Source organism: Myotis davidii, unplaced genomic scaffold (assembly GCF_000327345.1).
Source record: "Myotis davidii unplaced genomic scaffold, ASM32734v1 scaffold159, whole genome shotgun sequence".
Lineage (NCBI taxonomy): Eukaryota > Metazoa > Chordata > Mammalia > Chiroptera > Vespertilionidae > Myotis > Myotis davidii.
The window spans coordinates 1,034,498-1,050,982 of NW_006291231.1; the positions used below are offsets into that span (position 1 = coordinate 1,034,498).

Genomic DNA, 16,485 nt, shown 5'->3' on the forward strand with positions numbered 1-16,485 from the left:
AGTATGCATGTTTCTGCCACTGTTTGTATTTCTGGAATGGAAAGCCATCCCATCCAGCAAGCACATGGGATGGCTGTAATGAAAACTGATAAACACAAGTAGTGCCTGAGATCAGCAGTCGTAGCAGAAGTGTTATCATGTCAGGGATACGTTATCCACTTAGAATACTAAGGGGCCCAGGTTAAACCAGCAGTCGAAAGCACAGATGCCACCCTAGTGGGTTTGGCTCAGTGGATAGAGCATCGGTCTGCGAACTGGAAGGTCCTGGGTTCGATTCCGGTCAAAGGCATGTACCTGGGTTGTGGGCACATCCCCAGTGGGGGGTGTGCAGGAGGCAGCTGATCGATGTTTCTCTCATCGATGTTTCTGACTCGCTATCTCTCTCCCTTCCTCTCTGTAAAAAATCAATAAAATATTTTAAAAAGTGTTTGAACTTGGAAATTCAGCATTCGCTCAATTCTTCTTATATACTGGATACTAGAGATATTCATGGTGATTTGTCTACCTCCTCCAACTTTTTTTTCTGGTAAGTAAATATTCCCAGTATTCTCAGGACTTTATGAGAAATATCAGTAAGAAAAAATACATACTACCTTTCATTTAGCTCCCTTACTTAGTTATCAAGAAGCTACTTTGCTTAACCAAACCATTACATAAGGGCAATATAGGTTGCTAAAATCTACCCAAAATAAATAAGAAAAACAATTAAGATTTCAAATTCTAATATCGTGTTAGAAATAAGATTTTAAGACAGTTTAGCAGCAAAAATATTTTGACAAAAATAACTGCCTTTTTAAAAAATACATGCAACAGATTTGTTTATCTTATCAAATTATTTCAGGTCTAGAAAGCCCCACAAATTACATACAGAGTAAAAAATGTTTTAATATAGAAAACAAAACAAACACTTACCATATGTACATGACCACAGATCATCAAACCAACATTTTTTGTGAAATCATGGACAAGATGAAGTAGAGCTGGGCGTGAGTTTGGAGCACCTGTCATAACAAGACACTGTGGCCTAATTTACGATTGAAAATAAAAACAAAATTAGAGTTTAGGTTTTTGGTAACAAAGACATGACTTTAAGTTGTTTCTCTAAGAATATATTATTACACTAGAATCTCATTCATGTAGGTGTCTTTAAGACACATGCCACAGTTTTCTCATAAAAGATGACTTTTAGTTAGGGTTTCTTGATATATGAGAAATGCAGAAACAGAACCTTCTTAGAACAAACATCATGCCAAATGTTCTTCGAAAGTAATAGGTAATATGATACATCAAGATTCTGGTAGGAATTACAGAAGGAAATGACCATACTGATTAAAAATTATGTAACAACTTTGCATCTTGTAAAGGTAATAAATATCCCAGTTCTTTCATGGAATTCACAGAACTTCTTCAGAGCATGGCCTTGCCTTCATGTACAAAAAAACAGGTCACTGTCCTTCTTAGCTTGATGACAGGATAATTACTTTGGCTTTGTAATATTAGCCCTCTCTATTCTAGCTTAATTTTTATGGCTGCTCCCATATAAGTAAATGCACCTATGGTGAAACAAAGGCTTCTATGGCTTCTATTTGGACTAAACATTTTGAATCTAATTAATTATGGTGAGAGCCAAAATTCAATTAAAATGACAGTGGCATGACTTTCATATTTATTTTCCCTGACTACAAATAGAAATCAGTTTTTTGATGAAAAAATATTTAGGTATCCTTTTTATAAGTTCAAACAGATAAGCAAAAATTCTTTAAAACAAGAATTTGTACAATTAAAACAAAATAACAAAAAGCAAATAGACTAAAAATTCTGCTTTAATCACTAATTATTAGGGTAGTTACTGACTGTACTCATAAAATAAGCATGAAAGCCTGAATAAAAATGGAAAATATGCTAACATTCATAATTTTAGCAAGCTATCTAAAAAACCAATTCTGTCTCCCTAACTGCTTTGGAGCAATCAAACGTGAAGTCATCCTCTATGGCCCAGCCTGCTAATATAGTCCACTGTCCCCATCTGAGCTTTAGCAGGTTAGGTGGGCTCCCAGGTACAGATTACATTTCTTAGCCTTCCTAGCAGCTAAAACTAGCCTCATGACTGACTTACAGCCCACATGATATTCCGGTTTCCAGGATGTGTCCTTTAATAAGGAAGCTGGCCACTGTTGCTCCTCGGTGGTTAGAGTGTTGGCCCAAGCACCACAGGATCACAGATATGATTTCCGCTCAAGCGCACATATCTGGGTTTCAGGTTCAATCTCTGGCTCTGGCTGGGGCATGTGTGGGAGGCAACCAATCAATGTATCTCTTTCACAGTGATATCTCTCTCTCTTCCTCTCTCTCTCTCTCTGTCTCTCTCCTTCCTCCCCCGCTTCCACTCTCTCTTGAAAATAAAATTTAAAAATCAATGGAAAAATATAAAAACAGAAGTTTTCAGATGATATTTTGTAGACAATTTACCTCTTTGTAAAATTTGATAATTAAGAACCTCAACCTTGTTCTTGAATTAACTGCCCAAGTCCAACAACAACAAATATTCTGTGTATACTTTGAGAACTTCTTATGAAGTATCAGTATATAAAAATGTCAATGAACAATAAGTGAATAACAGATTGCCACCTAAGACAAATGTTTCTATATTACCTCATCACTTACCTAAAGTTTTTCACATGGTCTTCCACTCCAGAAAGTCGAATGGAATGCTGCAGTGCACTAAGGTAAGTCAGGGCTTGTGTGGAGGATCCCCAGTTCACATCTGTGGGAAGATAGTGTTCATGCAGCAGAACACCAATATTAACAGCTGATCAGTAACCAATGAGACACACAGAGAAGTAAACAGTGCTTTCCCATTTAAAAAGTCAGTTGCTAAAACAAACTATTATAGTTGGAACTTTTAATAACTCAAGTTCACAGCATGACATTAAGAAAATGCTAATGTGAACTATAATTGCATTTAAAGAGAAAGTACAATTTAGAAAAGACGGAGATGACAGGGCTGCAGACATGCTATGCGTGCAATTCAAGAGTCTTTTATAAATAAGGGGAACATTTTAAAATTATTGTTTATATTGCCAAAGGTTAAAAGGAAAAGAGGCAGCTCTCCAAATGTTATGTATAGTACTTAACAATTTTAAGTTATTTTAATAGGCAAATTTTTTTCTTATTGATAAACAGCCTAAACACAAATGATTTTAGGCATTTGTTACTTTTAGAGACTTAATAGGCATATTAGAGAAATTATTGCTTCTAAGATGGTTAAAATAGTATCCTTTGTCCATTTCATTTCTAAAGCCACCACTGTAATCCAAAACCTCTACAAATCCTGTAGTATTATAATTACGAAATGTTTCCTCACAACTACACTGCAACTACTCTTGTAATCTCTTCCTAATCTATTCTGTTAAGCCAAACCCTTTTAAACCTATATCACTGGATCTTCTGTGTTACAGGTCACCAAAGTGAATAGTGGACCAATACTAATATATCTTAGCATCCTGTTATGTGAAGATATACCAACAGTTATTAATCAAACACATTCAAAGTAATCTGTGACCATTTTCCAGTTAAAACATGTTTGTCCAATTTTCCCCACCACACGTAAACTAGTGGGAAGATAATAGGTCTTCTGGTATTTTGTGAATTCCATGGTATTATAGTAGGTACAGTAGGTAGATCGATCATACATACATATGCTTATTAAGCTATCAAGCTTATATAATACTGCAAATCAAGGCCTTTCAAATAATAATTTTAAAATTTGTTGAGTGCAACAGAATGTTAAATATATGAATTTGTTATTTTTCTACAAATAAAATTTAATTTATGGAAAAGAATGGAATTCCATAGAATAAAATGTCACAATTCTTTCATTAAAACTACATGTATTTGAAATAAAATATTTGAAGTTTTATACAGCCCTGGCCAATTTGGCTATACAAAGTACCATTTAATTATATATCAGATGATGCTTAGATATGAAAAATAACAAAGAACTTCTAGATGTTTGTAGCTTGAAATACTAAATAGAAAAGGTTACTGACCTGGCTTTTTATAGGTAACATAAATATATAGCCCAAGGACTATCACATATGTCAGCAATGCAGCCCACCAATTAATGACAAACATTACTATGCAACAAAGAATTGCTCCAATAAGTGATATCCACATATTGTAGTATTTGAATGCAGGACGCCATCCTATCAATAACAAATAAAATAGATTAATACAAGTCACTCACATACATCATCTGTCTGCTTTAGACAATAGTTCATATGTATGCAAAAAATAATTTTCTTTATGGCTGCTCCAAGAGAGGGCTTTAAACAGTAAGTATAAAGCTAATACATAACAGTAAAGTCATAGACCATAGATCATGATTTAATTTCACAATTCTTGACAGCCATGAAAAGGGCACACCTATTTACTTCCACATTATTTTATCTTACTAGTTCTGTATCCAATAAACTCTTTACCAAAAAAAGTGTAAATCAACCTACCACAGTGAACACTTAAAACTAAAGATGGTTTTTTAAAAAGTTTAAATTGAGTCTTAAATAGTGTGGTGGTTTTCTTTCTTGATTTTTAGGGCTTCTCCACCTCCCCCTGTTCCTGAGGGGCAACTGGGGCCAGCAGCCACCTCTCACACCCGCTGCCAGCAACAGCCCTGCTTGTACCCACTGCCAGCGCCTGGTGCCAGTCCCGATCGCTCGGTGCCATCAGCATGTGCAAGCAGCAGCTGCTGGCCCTGACTGCCCCTGAGGGCTTCTCCACCTCTCCCAGCTCCTGAGGGGTGATCGGAGCAGCAGCTGCCATTCGCACCCACTGATGGCACCAGTCCTGCTTGTACCTGCTACTGGCGCCGGCCCTAATCGCTCTGCGCCTTCAGCGGGTGCAAACAGGACGGGCGCCGTCAGCGCATGGGAATGGTGGTGGTGGGAGCAGGGCTGCTGGCAGACAGGGGACCAGGGGCTACGGCAGAAGGGGCTGGCCGGGACCCGCCCCTGTGCCCACCACAGCCTTGCGGCCCACAGTTCCTTTCAAGGTGCACAAATTTATGCACTGGACCCCCAGTATCATAATATTCTTAGAACTGAAAGAGAAAGCAGATAAATAAACAAAAAAGCAAAGTAAGTCTTTCACAGTGCTGAGCAGATTTTTAAAACAAAATACAAAATATTATCAGTAAAGTTCACAATAAAGAGATCTTTGAAGACTCAATTTGACTCAATTATAAAGGCAGACTGAGCATTAATGAGCTAATCCCACACATACTATTTTTTAAAATGTGTTTTATTCCCTCTAGAATCAAAGACATTACATTTAAAAAACTTTTTAAAAGTGTAAAATCACCTGGAGATTTTGCAAGTGATGCATGGAATACTGAAAAATTGATCAGAGCATAGGATGCAAGGAAGAAGTTAGAGATAATTGGAGCAATAACGTTCAGTTCAGCTGCAAAAGAAACAAGGCATATTTATTGACAGACTAGACATTTTTAACTTTTCAAAATTATGAATTATTTCAAAACTTTAGATAATGGCATAAAGCTATTCCTATATTGGCCATCCAGATTTAATAACTACATTTTGCCATGTATATTTCATGTACTTTTAAGAAATCAAATCTGAAACGTACAGTTGAAACCTCCTGTATACATCACTCTTCCAAAACTGGTATATTCTTTTTCCAATGCTATATAGTTTTACTACATACATAGTCAATCAGTATTATGTAGTAATGTTTGGGGTATTTTAAAAGTTACATGAAATTCGACTTTCCACTTTCTATATTTGAAGTTTATCCATATTGATATGTAAAAACCAAGTTCATTCTTTTTTACTGCTAAATATTATTTTGCAGTTTCATTCTTCCACTGATAGATATTCAGGTTGCTTCCATTTTTTACTATTATAATTAACACTAAAACATTCTTGTATATGGGCACAAATGCAAGTTTCTATAGGGTTCATTCCCCTAAAGAGAACTGCTGAATTTCGGAAAACTTTACTAAATGTTGCCAACTTGTTCTCAAAAAGCAGCTATACCAAATACATACCTACCAGTACATGAGAGTTAGTTTCCACACCTGGAAGTATAATCAGACTTTTAATAAAAGTCGAATGGACTGGTGATCAGAGGCAAAGAACAGATAAGTAGAGGCCCCACTTTTAGGGGAGATCCTGAAATCCTTTTCTTTATGCTATTATTGAATTTTTTTTTTAGGGACAACAACCTAAGAGTTCTTTCTACCCCTAATGGGGACTTAGTGATAGCACTCAATACATATTTTCTTAAATTTTTACTATTATTTGCAGTATTTTTTAAACGCTCTTTCATTTGATCAGAAACTAATTTAGTAAACTAGGCAAAGTAGCATTATTTATTATTTAATAATTCAATGTTTAGAGCTAACATTATAAATGCACCAAAACCTACATTAGCACACCATTTATTTGACTAACCAATTAAGATGAATCCAAGTGCAATTAAGAATGTTAAGATGTAACCACGAAGAGGTTCGTTATTTTTCCCATAACCTTTAGCAAACATCTGGAAAGCTGGGTAGATGTTGTCCTTACATAGAGCCTAATGAAAAAATGTAAACAATAAAATGAAACATTTTGATATACAGATTTGCTTATAGTGACAACTGGTTAGTCAGGAATGGAGTCCATGTTTCTAATTCTTTGTCCTCTTAATTTCCCCTATCTCATACTGCTTCACCTACATACTGTACAGGAGAGTCAAACATTTTAAGAATCAGAAAGAGTATAGAATACCAGAAGTTTTTATTCACCCATGCTGAAATTCTTTATGAAGAAGGAACCAGGAAAGAAGGCATACAAATAAAAGAAATTTAGAAGCTTGAGAAGTATGACAGAGATGGGAACTGCTTTACAACAAGTCCAAATACTAGACTTAAAGCAGATAAGAATCCTAATTACAGAACTTATTTTTCTTAATACTAGAAACTGGTTGAGGGTGTGTATGTGTGGTTAATCCTCACCCAAGGATATTTTCTCCATTAATTTTTAGAGAGAGTGGGAGAGAGGGAGAGAGACAAAGAGAGAGCAACATCTATGTGAGAGAGACACACTGATTGGTTGCCTCCCACGTGCACTCCGACTGGGGCTGGGGACTCAGCCTGCAACTGAGACATGCCCTTGACCAGCATCGAACCTCCAACCCCTCAGTCTTTGGGTCAACACTCTAACCACTGACCCAAACTGGCCAGGGCCTGAAAACTGTTTTAAGAAAGATATCTTAAATCTTCACTGTACTAACTAGCTACAACTACAACATTAAAAACAAAGCTGCAGAATCAACGTTTTGTTGATTTGATTTAGTAATAAAAAATACTTCCTATTCAGTATCAGCTATTCATTTAATGCTCATTAAAGGGAGATAATATCTATCTCATTCATCATCATACTCAATGAGTAGTACATATTAGGCATTCAGATATCTGTAAAATAAAACATTTAGGTTGGTGTCATGCTATTGGAAACAAGATGCCTTAATTCTTCTGATTTATGGTCTTGGACCACACTCCTTACCTTTGGTACAACATTATGAAAATTTATGCTAACAGAGAATATCCAAAAAAGCAAAAATTTATTACTACTTCCAGAAACACAATTCAAAGACTACACTCTAACAGTATGTAAATACACAAATGTTATATAAATATATATTCAAATATATATATATATATATATTTTCACATTCATATGCATAAAATTAAATATACCAGTCGTGTGTGTGTGTATGTGTGTTATAATTACATCTGGGATTGACAGAAGCAATTAATTTAAAAATATTAACAATTTCAGACAATATTGCCTAAACTCTCCTTTAATAAAGATTGTAATATGAAAGTACTTACCTGAAATATTTTGGGAGCACTCACAAGGGATGCTAATGCAGACGAAAGAGTGGCTGAAAAGATACCTGCAGAAATCAATGGAGCAAATCCTGACACCATGCTCATTACCTTAAAAAAAGTGATAAAATAGAAAAATAAGTCTTAAAAACAAGAACATAATACTATACATCATTATTCTAATGAAGGAGACTAATATTGGGAAAAATTTGATAATAATAAACAGTAATAAATTGTTATGGGAATTACAAATTCAGAAATAGATCGACCACTAGCACTTACCTTAAAAAACTTTTTATTTTATAAAATATATGACACACAATGACAGAAGAGTATATTGAATCACCAAGGATCCATCACCTAGTTTCAACAATGACCTACTCAGGGCCAATCTGCACATTATGGTGAATCAAACTACAGATATCATCTATATATATAAATGCCTAAGCAACTGGCCAACCATTAGACCGGCTGACCAGTAGCTATGATGCGCACTGACCATCGGGGCAGATACTCAACGTAGGAGCTGCCAAACTGAGGTGACTTGGCAGCTGAGGTTCCTGGGTGATGCACCTGGAGCCAGAGGAAGGAGCCCAATTCCGGTGTGCACCACCCAAGAAACCACCCTCTCACAATCTGGAACCCCTCAGGGGATGTCGGAGAGCTGGTTTTGGCCCAATCCCCACAGGCCAGGCCAAGGGACCCCACAGGTGCATGAGTCCTCTGCCCATTGCAGAGGTCGTGGGTCTGGGCCTTACAGAAACTTTCAGATTCAATAGGTTAAATGATGAGAAATGCAGGACCTACTGGCTATGGCCCCGACATCTGGCACCCATCCTGGCCCATCCACTTAATATCAATTTCCAGTGGAGACAGCATATTTTCCCGCTACCAGTCTCAGTTGGGAAACTGGCTGTGGCTTCCCTCCTTCTGGATGGACAATACCACCAGTGGGCAACCTCCGGGAAGGGAAGGAGGCGAAAGAGCAGCTCAGGTGGGAAGGAGGAGGTTCCTGCCACTACAGGACTCCACCTGGGTGGAAGGGCCTGCATGGGAGCCTGACACTGAGCAGGATCCTGCCCTAGGCCAACTATATTCCAGGCTAAGTAAATCCTGTTTGCTAAATAATTACATTTTGCAGTTAAATGCCCAGTTACTGCCAAACTTAGGGTAAAGTGAGATGAAAGAAGTGAGACAGATACAGAGAGAAAGTGACACAATATTGGGAGAAGAGCGGATGGAGCCCGATTCCAGGGTGCATCACCAAGAACCGCCCTCTCGCAGTCCAGGACCCCTCAGGGGATGTCAGAGAGCCAGTTTTGACCTGATCCCCACAGGCCAGGCCAAGGGACCCCACCAGTGCACGAATCCGTGCACCGGGCCTCTAATATGCATATAAGATCTTTGGTTAATCTCTTCCCGGCCTTCCCCCTCTCCCCTTCCCACTGAGATTCATCAGTCTGTTTCATGTTTCCATGCCTGTGTGTTGAGCATCTGCCCCTGGTGGTCAGTGCGCATCACAGCTTCCAGTAGAATGGCTGGACAGTCGCTTAGGCTTTTATATATATATATAGATGGGTAAGAACTTTTAAAACCTGTAACTGCAAAGCCCTGTCACTGCTTAAAAACTAAATTAATTTCTTTACAGCATCAACCAGCCACACAGCATTCAAATTTCCCAAATTGTCCCTCATTTCTTGCTTTTCAAACTGGTTTATGCAAATCAGGATTGGCAAAAAGATTATACTTTACATTCAGTGTGTCTCTTAAAAGTCTCTTTAAATCTGCAGGTTCATCTTTTCCTTTACATTTTATTATTTTTACGTCGTTTCTCCTATAAACCTCCCCCCCACTCTGGATTTTGCTGACTGCTTTTCCACTTTGTTGTTTAACCTGTTTCTTCTCACCTCTGAATTTTAGCCAACTGCTCAGTAGATATGGAGTTAATCAGATTGAAGTATAAATTTTCTAGCAAGAATATTTCAAGGTGATGTGATATACTTCCATCAGGAAGGTTATTTTTTGGATGTTAAGATAATAAATTGGTATTACGTTTTTTGAGTGTTTGTTTTGCTTTCCCTATCTTTGTACATGTTCAAACATTTCCCAATAATGAAGTATTTTTTAAAAAAATGGATAGATCATTTAGATCATAAGACAATCAGATAAATCCAAACTGAGGGGTATAATGCGTAACACCTGCCCTAACTCTTCAAAGTGTCAGCATACTGAAAGATTAAAATAGCCAAATTGGGGACTCCTCTAGGTTAAAGGATTTTAAAATAACATGGTAACTAACTGCCATTCATGATCCCAATTTGGATCCTAAATGTGGGAAAAATAGCTATAAGCGACATCTGTGGGAAAAGCAGGGAAATATGAATATGGTATATTTAGATACCAGTATTTCATCAACATTAAATTGCCTGAATAGGATAATTGTACTGTGCTTGTACAGAATGTTTTAAATACTTCAAAGTGACTGTCATGTTGCAATGTCTACAATTTATTCTTATATGTTTGAGAGGAGAAAGAATAGACATACATAGAAAGGAATGGGGCAAAATATAAACAACTAGTAAATATAAGTGAAGGGTAGGTACACAGATATTCCTTGCACTGTTCTGCATTTTTTAAATTTGTCAAAATACCAAATTGAGCCCTGGCAGGTGTGGCTGAATTGGTTAGAGTGTCATCTCAGGTTTGACTCCCAGTGTGAGGGCACATACTTAGGATACAGATTCAGTCCCGGTAGGGGCACATAGTTGGAGGCAATCTCTCTCTCTTTCATTTCTATTAATTAGAAAATCAGACTTATGTATACAAAACTCCTCTTTATTTGAATGAGTCCGTACTAGACTTGATAAAGACAACGTACTTTTCTATTTTAAGGCAGCAACGCAGAAATCTGATTGGCATTTCAGTCACTGGGCAGAGACCAACATTTGTGCTTTTCATACACAATATCAATGTCAGAATTGGCCTGAATCATTAGTTGGACATGAATACTTTCTTTCATTCCTATGATTTTGCCTAGTCTTGTGACTAGCAAAAACAAACTTCTGTTACATAATTGGGTTCAATATTTAGAACCACAGAAAGTGTAGTCAATTGCTTGAAATGATACAATAGAAAATAAAAATAATGCCATTAAAAATTTAAGTCCAAGATTTTTTATATAAAATTTATATATTCTACAAAAATTTATAATTTTCTGAAATATATTAAATCCTCGACTATTCTGCTTGATGTGTTTACATAATACTGGGAAAACATTAGGAAGCAAAATTTTTACTTTGAATTAGTAGGACCATCTATTATAAAAATTTATATCTATTATAAAAATAGATGTTTTAGTCTCCTGAATCTATTACATCTTTTGTGTTATTTTCCTTCTAGCATTCTATGACTTAACAAGCAGCTCTCAAAATTATCTTAGTAATTCCGTCTCCCTTTATTTTTTTTTGTTTTTTATTATTTTGTTTAATTCTCACCCGAGAATATTATTCCATTGATTTTTAGAGAGAGGGAAAGACAGAGAGAAATACTGAGGTGAGAAAAAAACATCAATTGGTTGGCTCCTGCATGCAGCCCAAGTGGGGAGGAGCCTGCAACCAAGGTACATGCCCTAGACCAGCCATGGCAAACTACGGCCCGCGGGCTGGATCCTGCCCGTTTGAAATGAATAAAACTAAAAAAAAAAAAAAACAAAAAAAAAATCGTACCCTTTTATGTAATGATGTTTACTTTGAATTTATATTAGTTCACACAAACACTCCATCCATGCTTTTGTTCCGGCCCTCCGGTCCAGTTTAAGAACCCATTGTGGCCCTCGAGTCAAAAAGTTTGCCCACCCCTGCCCTAGACAGAACTGAACTCAGGACCCTTCAGTCTGCAGGCCAGTGTTGTATCCACTAAGGCAAACTGGTTAGGGCTCCTTCTCCCTTTATATAACCTACTAGTGGCCCACTGCACAAAATTCATGCATGGGGGAGGGGGGATTTCCCTCAGCCCAGCCTGCACCCTCTCTATTCGGGGACACTTTGGGGGATGTCCTAAACCAGCAGTCGGACATCTTTCTCACAATCTGGGACTGCTGGCTTCTAACTGCTCACCTGCCTCTGCCTGCCTGATTACCCCTAACTGCCCTCCACAGCCAGCCTTATCTCACCCCCAACTGCCCTCCCCTGCTGGCCTGATTGCCCCTAACTGCCTCTGCCTTGGCCCCCATCATAATGGTTTTGTCCAGAAGGAAGTCAGATGTCCTGAAGATGGTCATTTGATCTGATATAATTAGCATATTACCCTTTTATTATTATAGATTATTAGTATAGATAGATTATATAGGATAGGATTGCTTAAATGGGTGGGGGGAGCCTTTTTCAGGAGGAGGAGATGCTCTTGGCAAACAAAAGCACGTAATCCCTATATCTGGACTGATAGCCAGCTATATGCACTATACTGCCTTAAAAATCATGAAAAAAAAATGAAACCGCTTTCTTACACCTTACAGCAAACAGCTGTTGCCCTTAAAACCTCTCCTCAGCCCCCATCTTAGATTCTGCCTTCGCCGTTCACCCAGATTAAGTTCTGATTGGTCGGTTTCTATGCCAGTCAGCGTCAAATGCTCCACCTCCTAGGCAGCCATTGGCTCCTCGCAGTTCACCCAGATTTAATTCTGGTTGGTTTCTATGCCAGTCAGTGTCTCCAGGCCTATCTCTGGGCCTGATCAGAGAGCGGGGCTGATCAGCAGCCCCCGCGGCTGCTGGCAAGGCCTGGAGAGAAAGAGGGACAAGGGCTGATCGACAGCTGCCACTGAGGCTAAAGATCCGACCCTGCTTCTCTCTCCATGCCTCTCTGTAGGCCTGATCTGCAACCCCCTCAGCAGTCAGTGCTGGGTCACCATGGCGACCCAGCACTGACTGCAGGACTGACTTCCAGTGTTCGGTCAAGTCTTAAGTCATTTTGGATATTACAGACCCTGGCTCTTATATATATATATAGACTCTCAGTTTCTAAAACCTATAACTTTTATTAAAAAAAACTAGTGGCCTGGTGCACAAATTCATGCATGGGCGGAGTCTCTAGGCCTGGCTGGCTATCAGGGCTAATTGGGGCTGGTGGGGGGAGGGACTGTGGGAGGTTGGCCATTGGCCCCCCTGGGAAAGAGGCTGCATCTGCTGCCACCCACCCTTGGTTCCCTGTCCCAGCCCAGGCCCCAAAGGTCCTGGCGGTGTTGGGAGATGGTTGCTGGGCACAGAAGGAAAGGGCACTGCCATCGGCACCCCACCACCACGTGGTTCCCAGTTCCCTTCTCCTCCCAGCCCCCATGCTACCACCGTGACAGGTGGATGGCCCCCTGGGAAGGGAGAGGACAGGAGCAAGACAAACTCTTATGTTGAGGGCTGATTTTCAATAGATTGCAGCAACGGGACTGCTCTGCTCTGTATGACACTCTGACCCAGAAGCTGGTCGTCTATGAATGGTTCAGCACCAGGGGGCTGGCAGGCCGGGGGGAGGGACCACGGGTGGTTGGCTCTGGGAGCGCACTAACCAGCAGGGAGCAGCTCCTGCGTTGAGTGCCTGCCCCTGGTGATCAGTGCGTGTCATAGCAACTGGTTGACGGGCCGTTCCGGTCATTCGGTCATAAGGGTCACTTAGGCATATATATATATATATCCAGTACTTTTAAAGGAGTATTTATATTTAAAGTAATTGAGATACTTTAATTAGAAAACTAAACTCATTTCGGTTAGTTTGGATTTAAACTGCTCAAAATAAAAATGAAATACTTAGGTGTATATGTAACAAAATATGTTTAAGACTTTTATTCTGAAAACTACACAATGCTAATGAAAGAAATCAAACAAGTTTTAAGTAAATGGAAAAGCATACTGTGTTCATGGATTGGAACACTCAACATAGTAAATATGTTAATGCTCCCCAAATTGATATACAAGTTTTTTGCAGATAGAATAAAAACATAAGATTATTCTAAAATTTATATGGAAAAGCAAAGGAACTAAAATACCTAAAACAATTTTGAAAAAGGATAAAATGGGAAAAATCAATCAATCTGACTTTAAGACTTTTATAACTACAGTAATCAATAATGTATGGCATTGGTGGAGGAATAGACACACAGATCAATGGAACAGACAGAGAATCCAGAAATATGCTCAGCAAACATAACCATATGTGAGATGCCTCCGATGCTTTCTTCCTTTCTGAAACAGTATTCTACGTATATTATACTCTTGGTATTACCCTTGGAGGTCCTTCTGCTCTTGAATGGCTTCAGATTTTAACTTTTCATATTTTTCTGTTTGTCCAGTTAGTTATCTATAGTCTTTTTTAAAAAAAATCTAGATATAATATCAAAACAGTCCTCCTTTCTAAGTTACTGCTGTACTCTGAATGGTCAGATTTGATAGTAGTCTGACCTCTAGATAAATATAGAATGTGTATAACATAAGTTTCATACTCACCTGGAAGTTGTTCATTAGACCATAGGAACAAGAATTGCTTTCACAATAAGAAAAGTCAAAGTTTAATTTGCAGGCTGCGGAAGTACAGTTTGTTAGCTCTGTCACAATAGTATCGTTAATGTTCCCAGTGGCATCCCGAACAACACAAGCACCTGAAGCACAAGTGACAATGAGAACAAATAATATAGCTAATGTTTATGTTCATTTCAAATTATATATACCCATAAAGAAATGATACTGACTGCATATAAACTTGCTTATATTAGCACACATTGCATTTACAGTTAAGATAGCTTTATGTGGAACAGAATTGGGAAAGCATCATTATCCCCAATATCTTAATGAAATAGAACCTTACAAAGAGTAGTATCTACACATATACACTTAAGCTTGTGAAATATAGTTGTTTATAAATGGTATATTAGGAAAACTATTCCCTGGCCTATTTGGTTAATGTGTCCTTAAGCAAATATAAAAACATTGTGTTGAAAGAGTTCCACATGGCAGAAGCGTTTTCCTATACTTCAAGTACTTTATATTTGAAACCTATCAAAGATCAGACTTCAGGTAATTTCTTCTGTACAGGAAAACAATTTGAATATTAATAAATTATAATTCTATTTAAACCTTTGTCTCAAATAAGTCTAACCTGATATTAAGAAAATATATGTTATCTGTGGTTTGCTTAAAAATAACCTTTAAAGCAGAGTGAATGGCTATAGATGAAACAAGATTAACCATGTACTAATAATTCTTGAAAACTTTTTTGAGGCTGGGTAATAGTTATATTGGGCTCATTAGAAAATTTTCTCTACTTTTGTGCAGAATTGAAAATTCCCGTAATAAAAATTGTAAAAGTTTTCTTGAAGAAAGCAATTCATTATTTGAAATAACATATGATGTATAGTAAGTAATAATGGTTTCTTAGACCTCATATATTTTTACTTTTAAAGCATTTTAATACTAAGTGATCAGATATAAGGCATTATAGCAAAAACTGAACAATAAAGGGAAGAATATTTTAATGACTAAACAGACTACACACAGTTCTTTTCTCTTTCTTTCTTTTTTAAAGAGAGAGAGGATGGGAGAGGTAGAGAGAGAAACATATGTACCCTGACCAGGGACCAACCCAAAACCTGGGTAAGTGCCGTGACCAGGAATTGAACCTGTGACCTTTTGATACATGGGGCAATACTCAACCAAGCCACACCAGCAAGAGCTACACATGGTTCTTTATTCTTAAATTTCTTCATCTAACTTTCAGAGCAGTGTTTGAAAAACCATGTTTCCTTGAAGGTACTTCTGAAACCATAGGGATTGAGCCCTGTCTGTGCCTAAAGCAGTTATGCTTTTATGTGTTTTATGTGTTTCACATTCCAAAATATGTTTTGGAGAAAAAGGCTTCATTGCTTTGAACTAGTTACACAATCACTGGTGTAGAGGCAATCTTTACTGGTTCAGCCACTGAAGACCAGGGAGAAAGGGCTACTTCTATTGCTCCAAGGGCTAATGTAGGCCGAATAAAATGAGTATGTGGGCCAGTAGTGTTAGAGGGTCAGACACAAACAGAAAACACTTATCTGCTATAAGATACTAGTTCCTAATTAGAAATATAATCATTTATATCATTTGTGAAATTAAAACTAAATTTTCTTTAGCTTATGTATAGAATACATAAGAACACTAGGTAGAAACTTTTAAGGGAACAAAAATATTTTGGTAAGATTACATATGGCATATAGTTTATTTGTTTTTTAAAAATTAGATTTATCTATGATTTTAAGGCTAAATGGAAACTAATTTTTTTTTAAAATTTTAATTTAACCTGCTACAATACTAATTATTAGAATTTCCAACTCTCATTTACCGATATTTCAATTTTAATTTAACCTGCTACAATACTGATTATTAGAATTTCCAACTCTCATTTACCGATATTTCAATACTAGAGGCCCAGTGCACAAAAATTTGTGCACTCAGGGGTTCCTTCAGTCTGGCCTGTGCCCTCTCGCAGTCAGGGACCTCTCGGGGGGTGGGGGGGAGATCCCTCAGCCCGGCCTGTGCCCTCTCGCCGTCTGGGGCCCCTCAGGAGATACCGACCTG

General features: G+C 37.8%; 1 protein-coding gene across 1 annotated transcript in view; it reads right to left on the minus strand.

Annotated features, from left to right (window-relative positions):
* The window catches only part of SLC12A2 (solute carrier family 12 (sodium/potassium/chloride transporter), member 2), a 91,192-nt gene that overhangs the window by 28,151 nt on the left and 46,556 nt on the right, over positions 1 to 16,485 (minus strand). Inside the window, exons 11-17 of the mRNA XM_006764369.2 lie at positions 14,380 to 14,531; positions 7,895 to 8,002; positions 6,471 to 6,594; positions 5,359 to 5,460; positions 4,050 to 4,205; positions 2,665 to 2,764; positions 913 to 1,024 (exon numbers count right to left, since the gene is read on the minus strand). Coding sequence (XP_006764432.2) covers positions 913 to 1,024; positions 2,665 to 2,764; positions 4,050 to 4,205; positions 5,359 to 5,460; positions 6,471 to 6,594; positions 7,895 to 8,002; positions 14,380 to 14,531 — 854 coding nt within the window. The remainder of the gene's footprint in view (positions 1 to 912; positions 1,025 to 2,664; positions 2,765 to 4,049; positions 4,206 to 5,358; positions 5,461 to 6,470; positions 6,595 to 7,894; positions 8,003 to 14,379; positions 14,532 to 16,485) is intronic.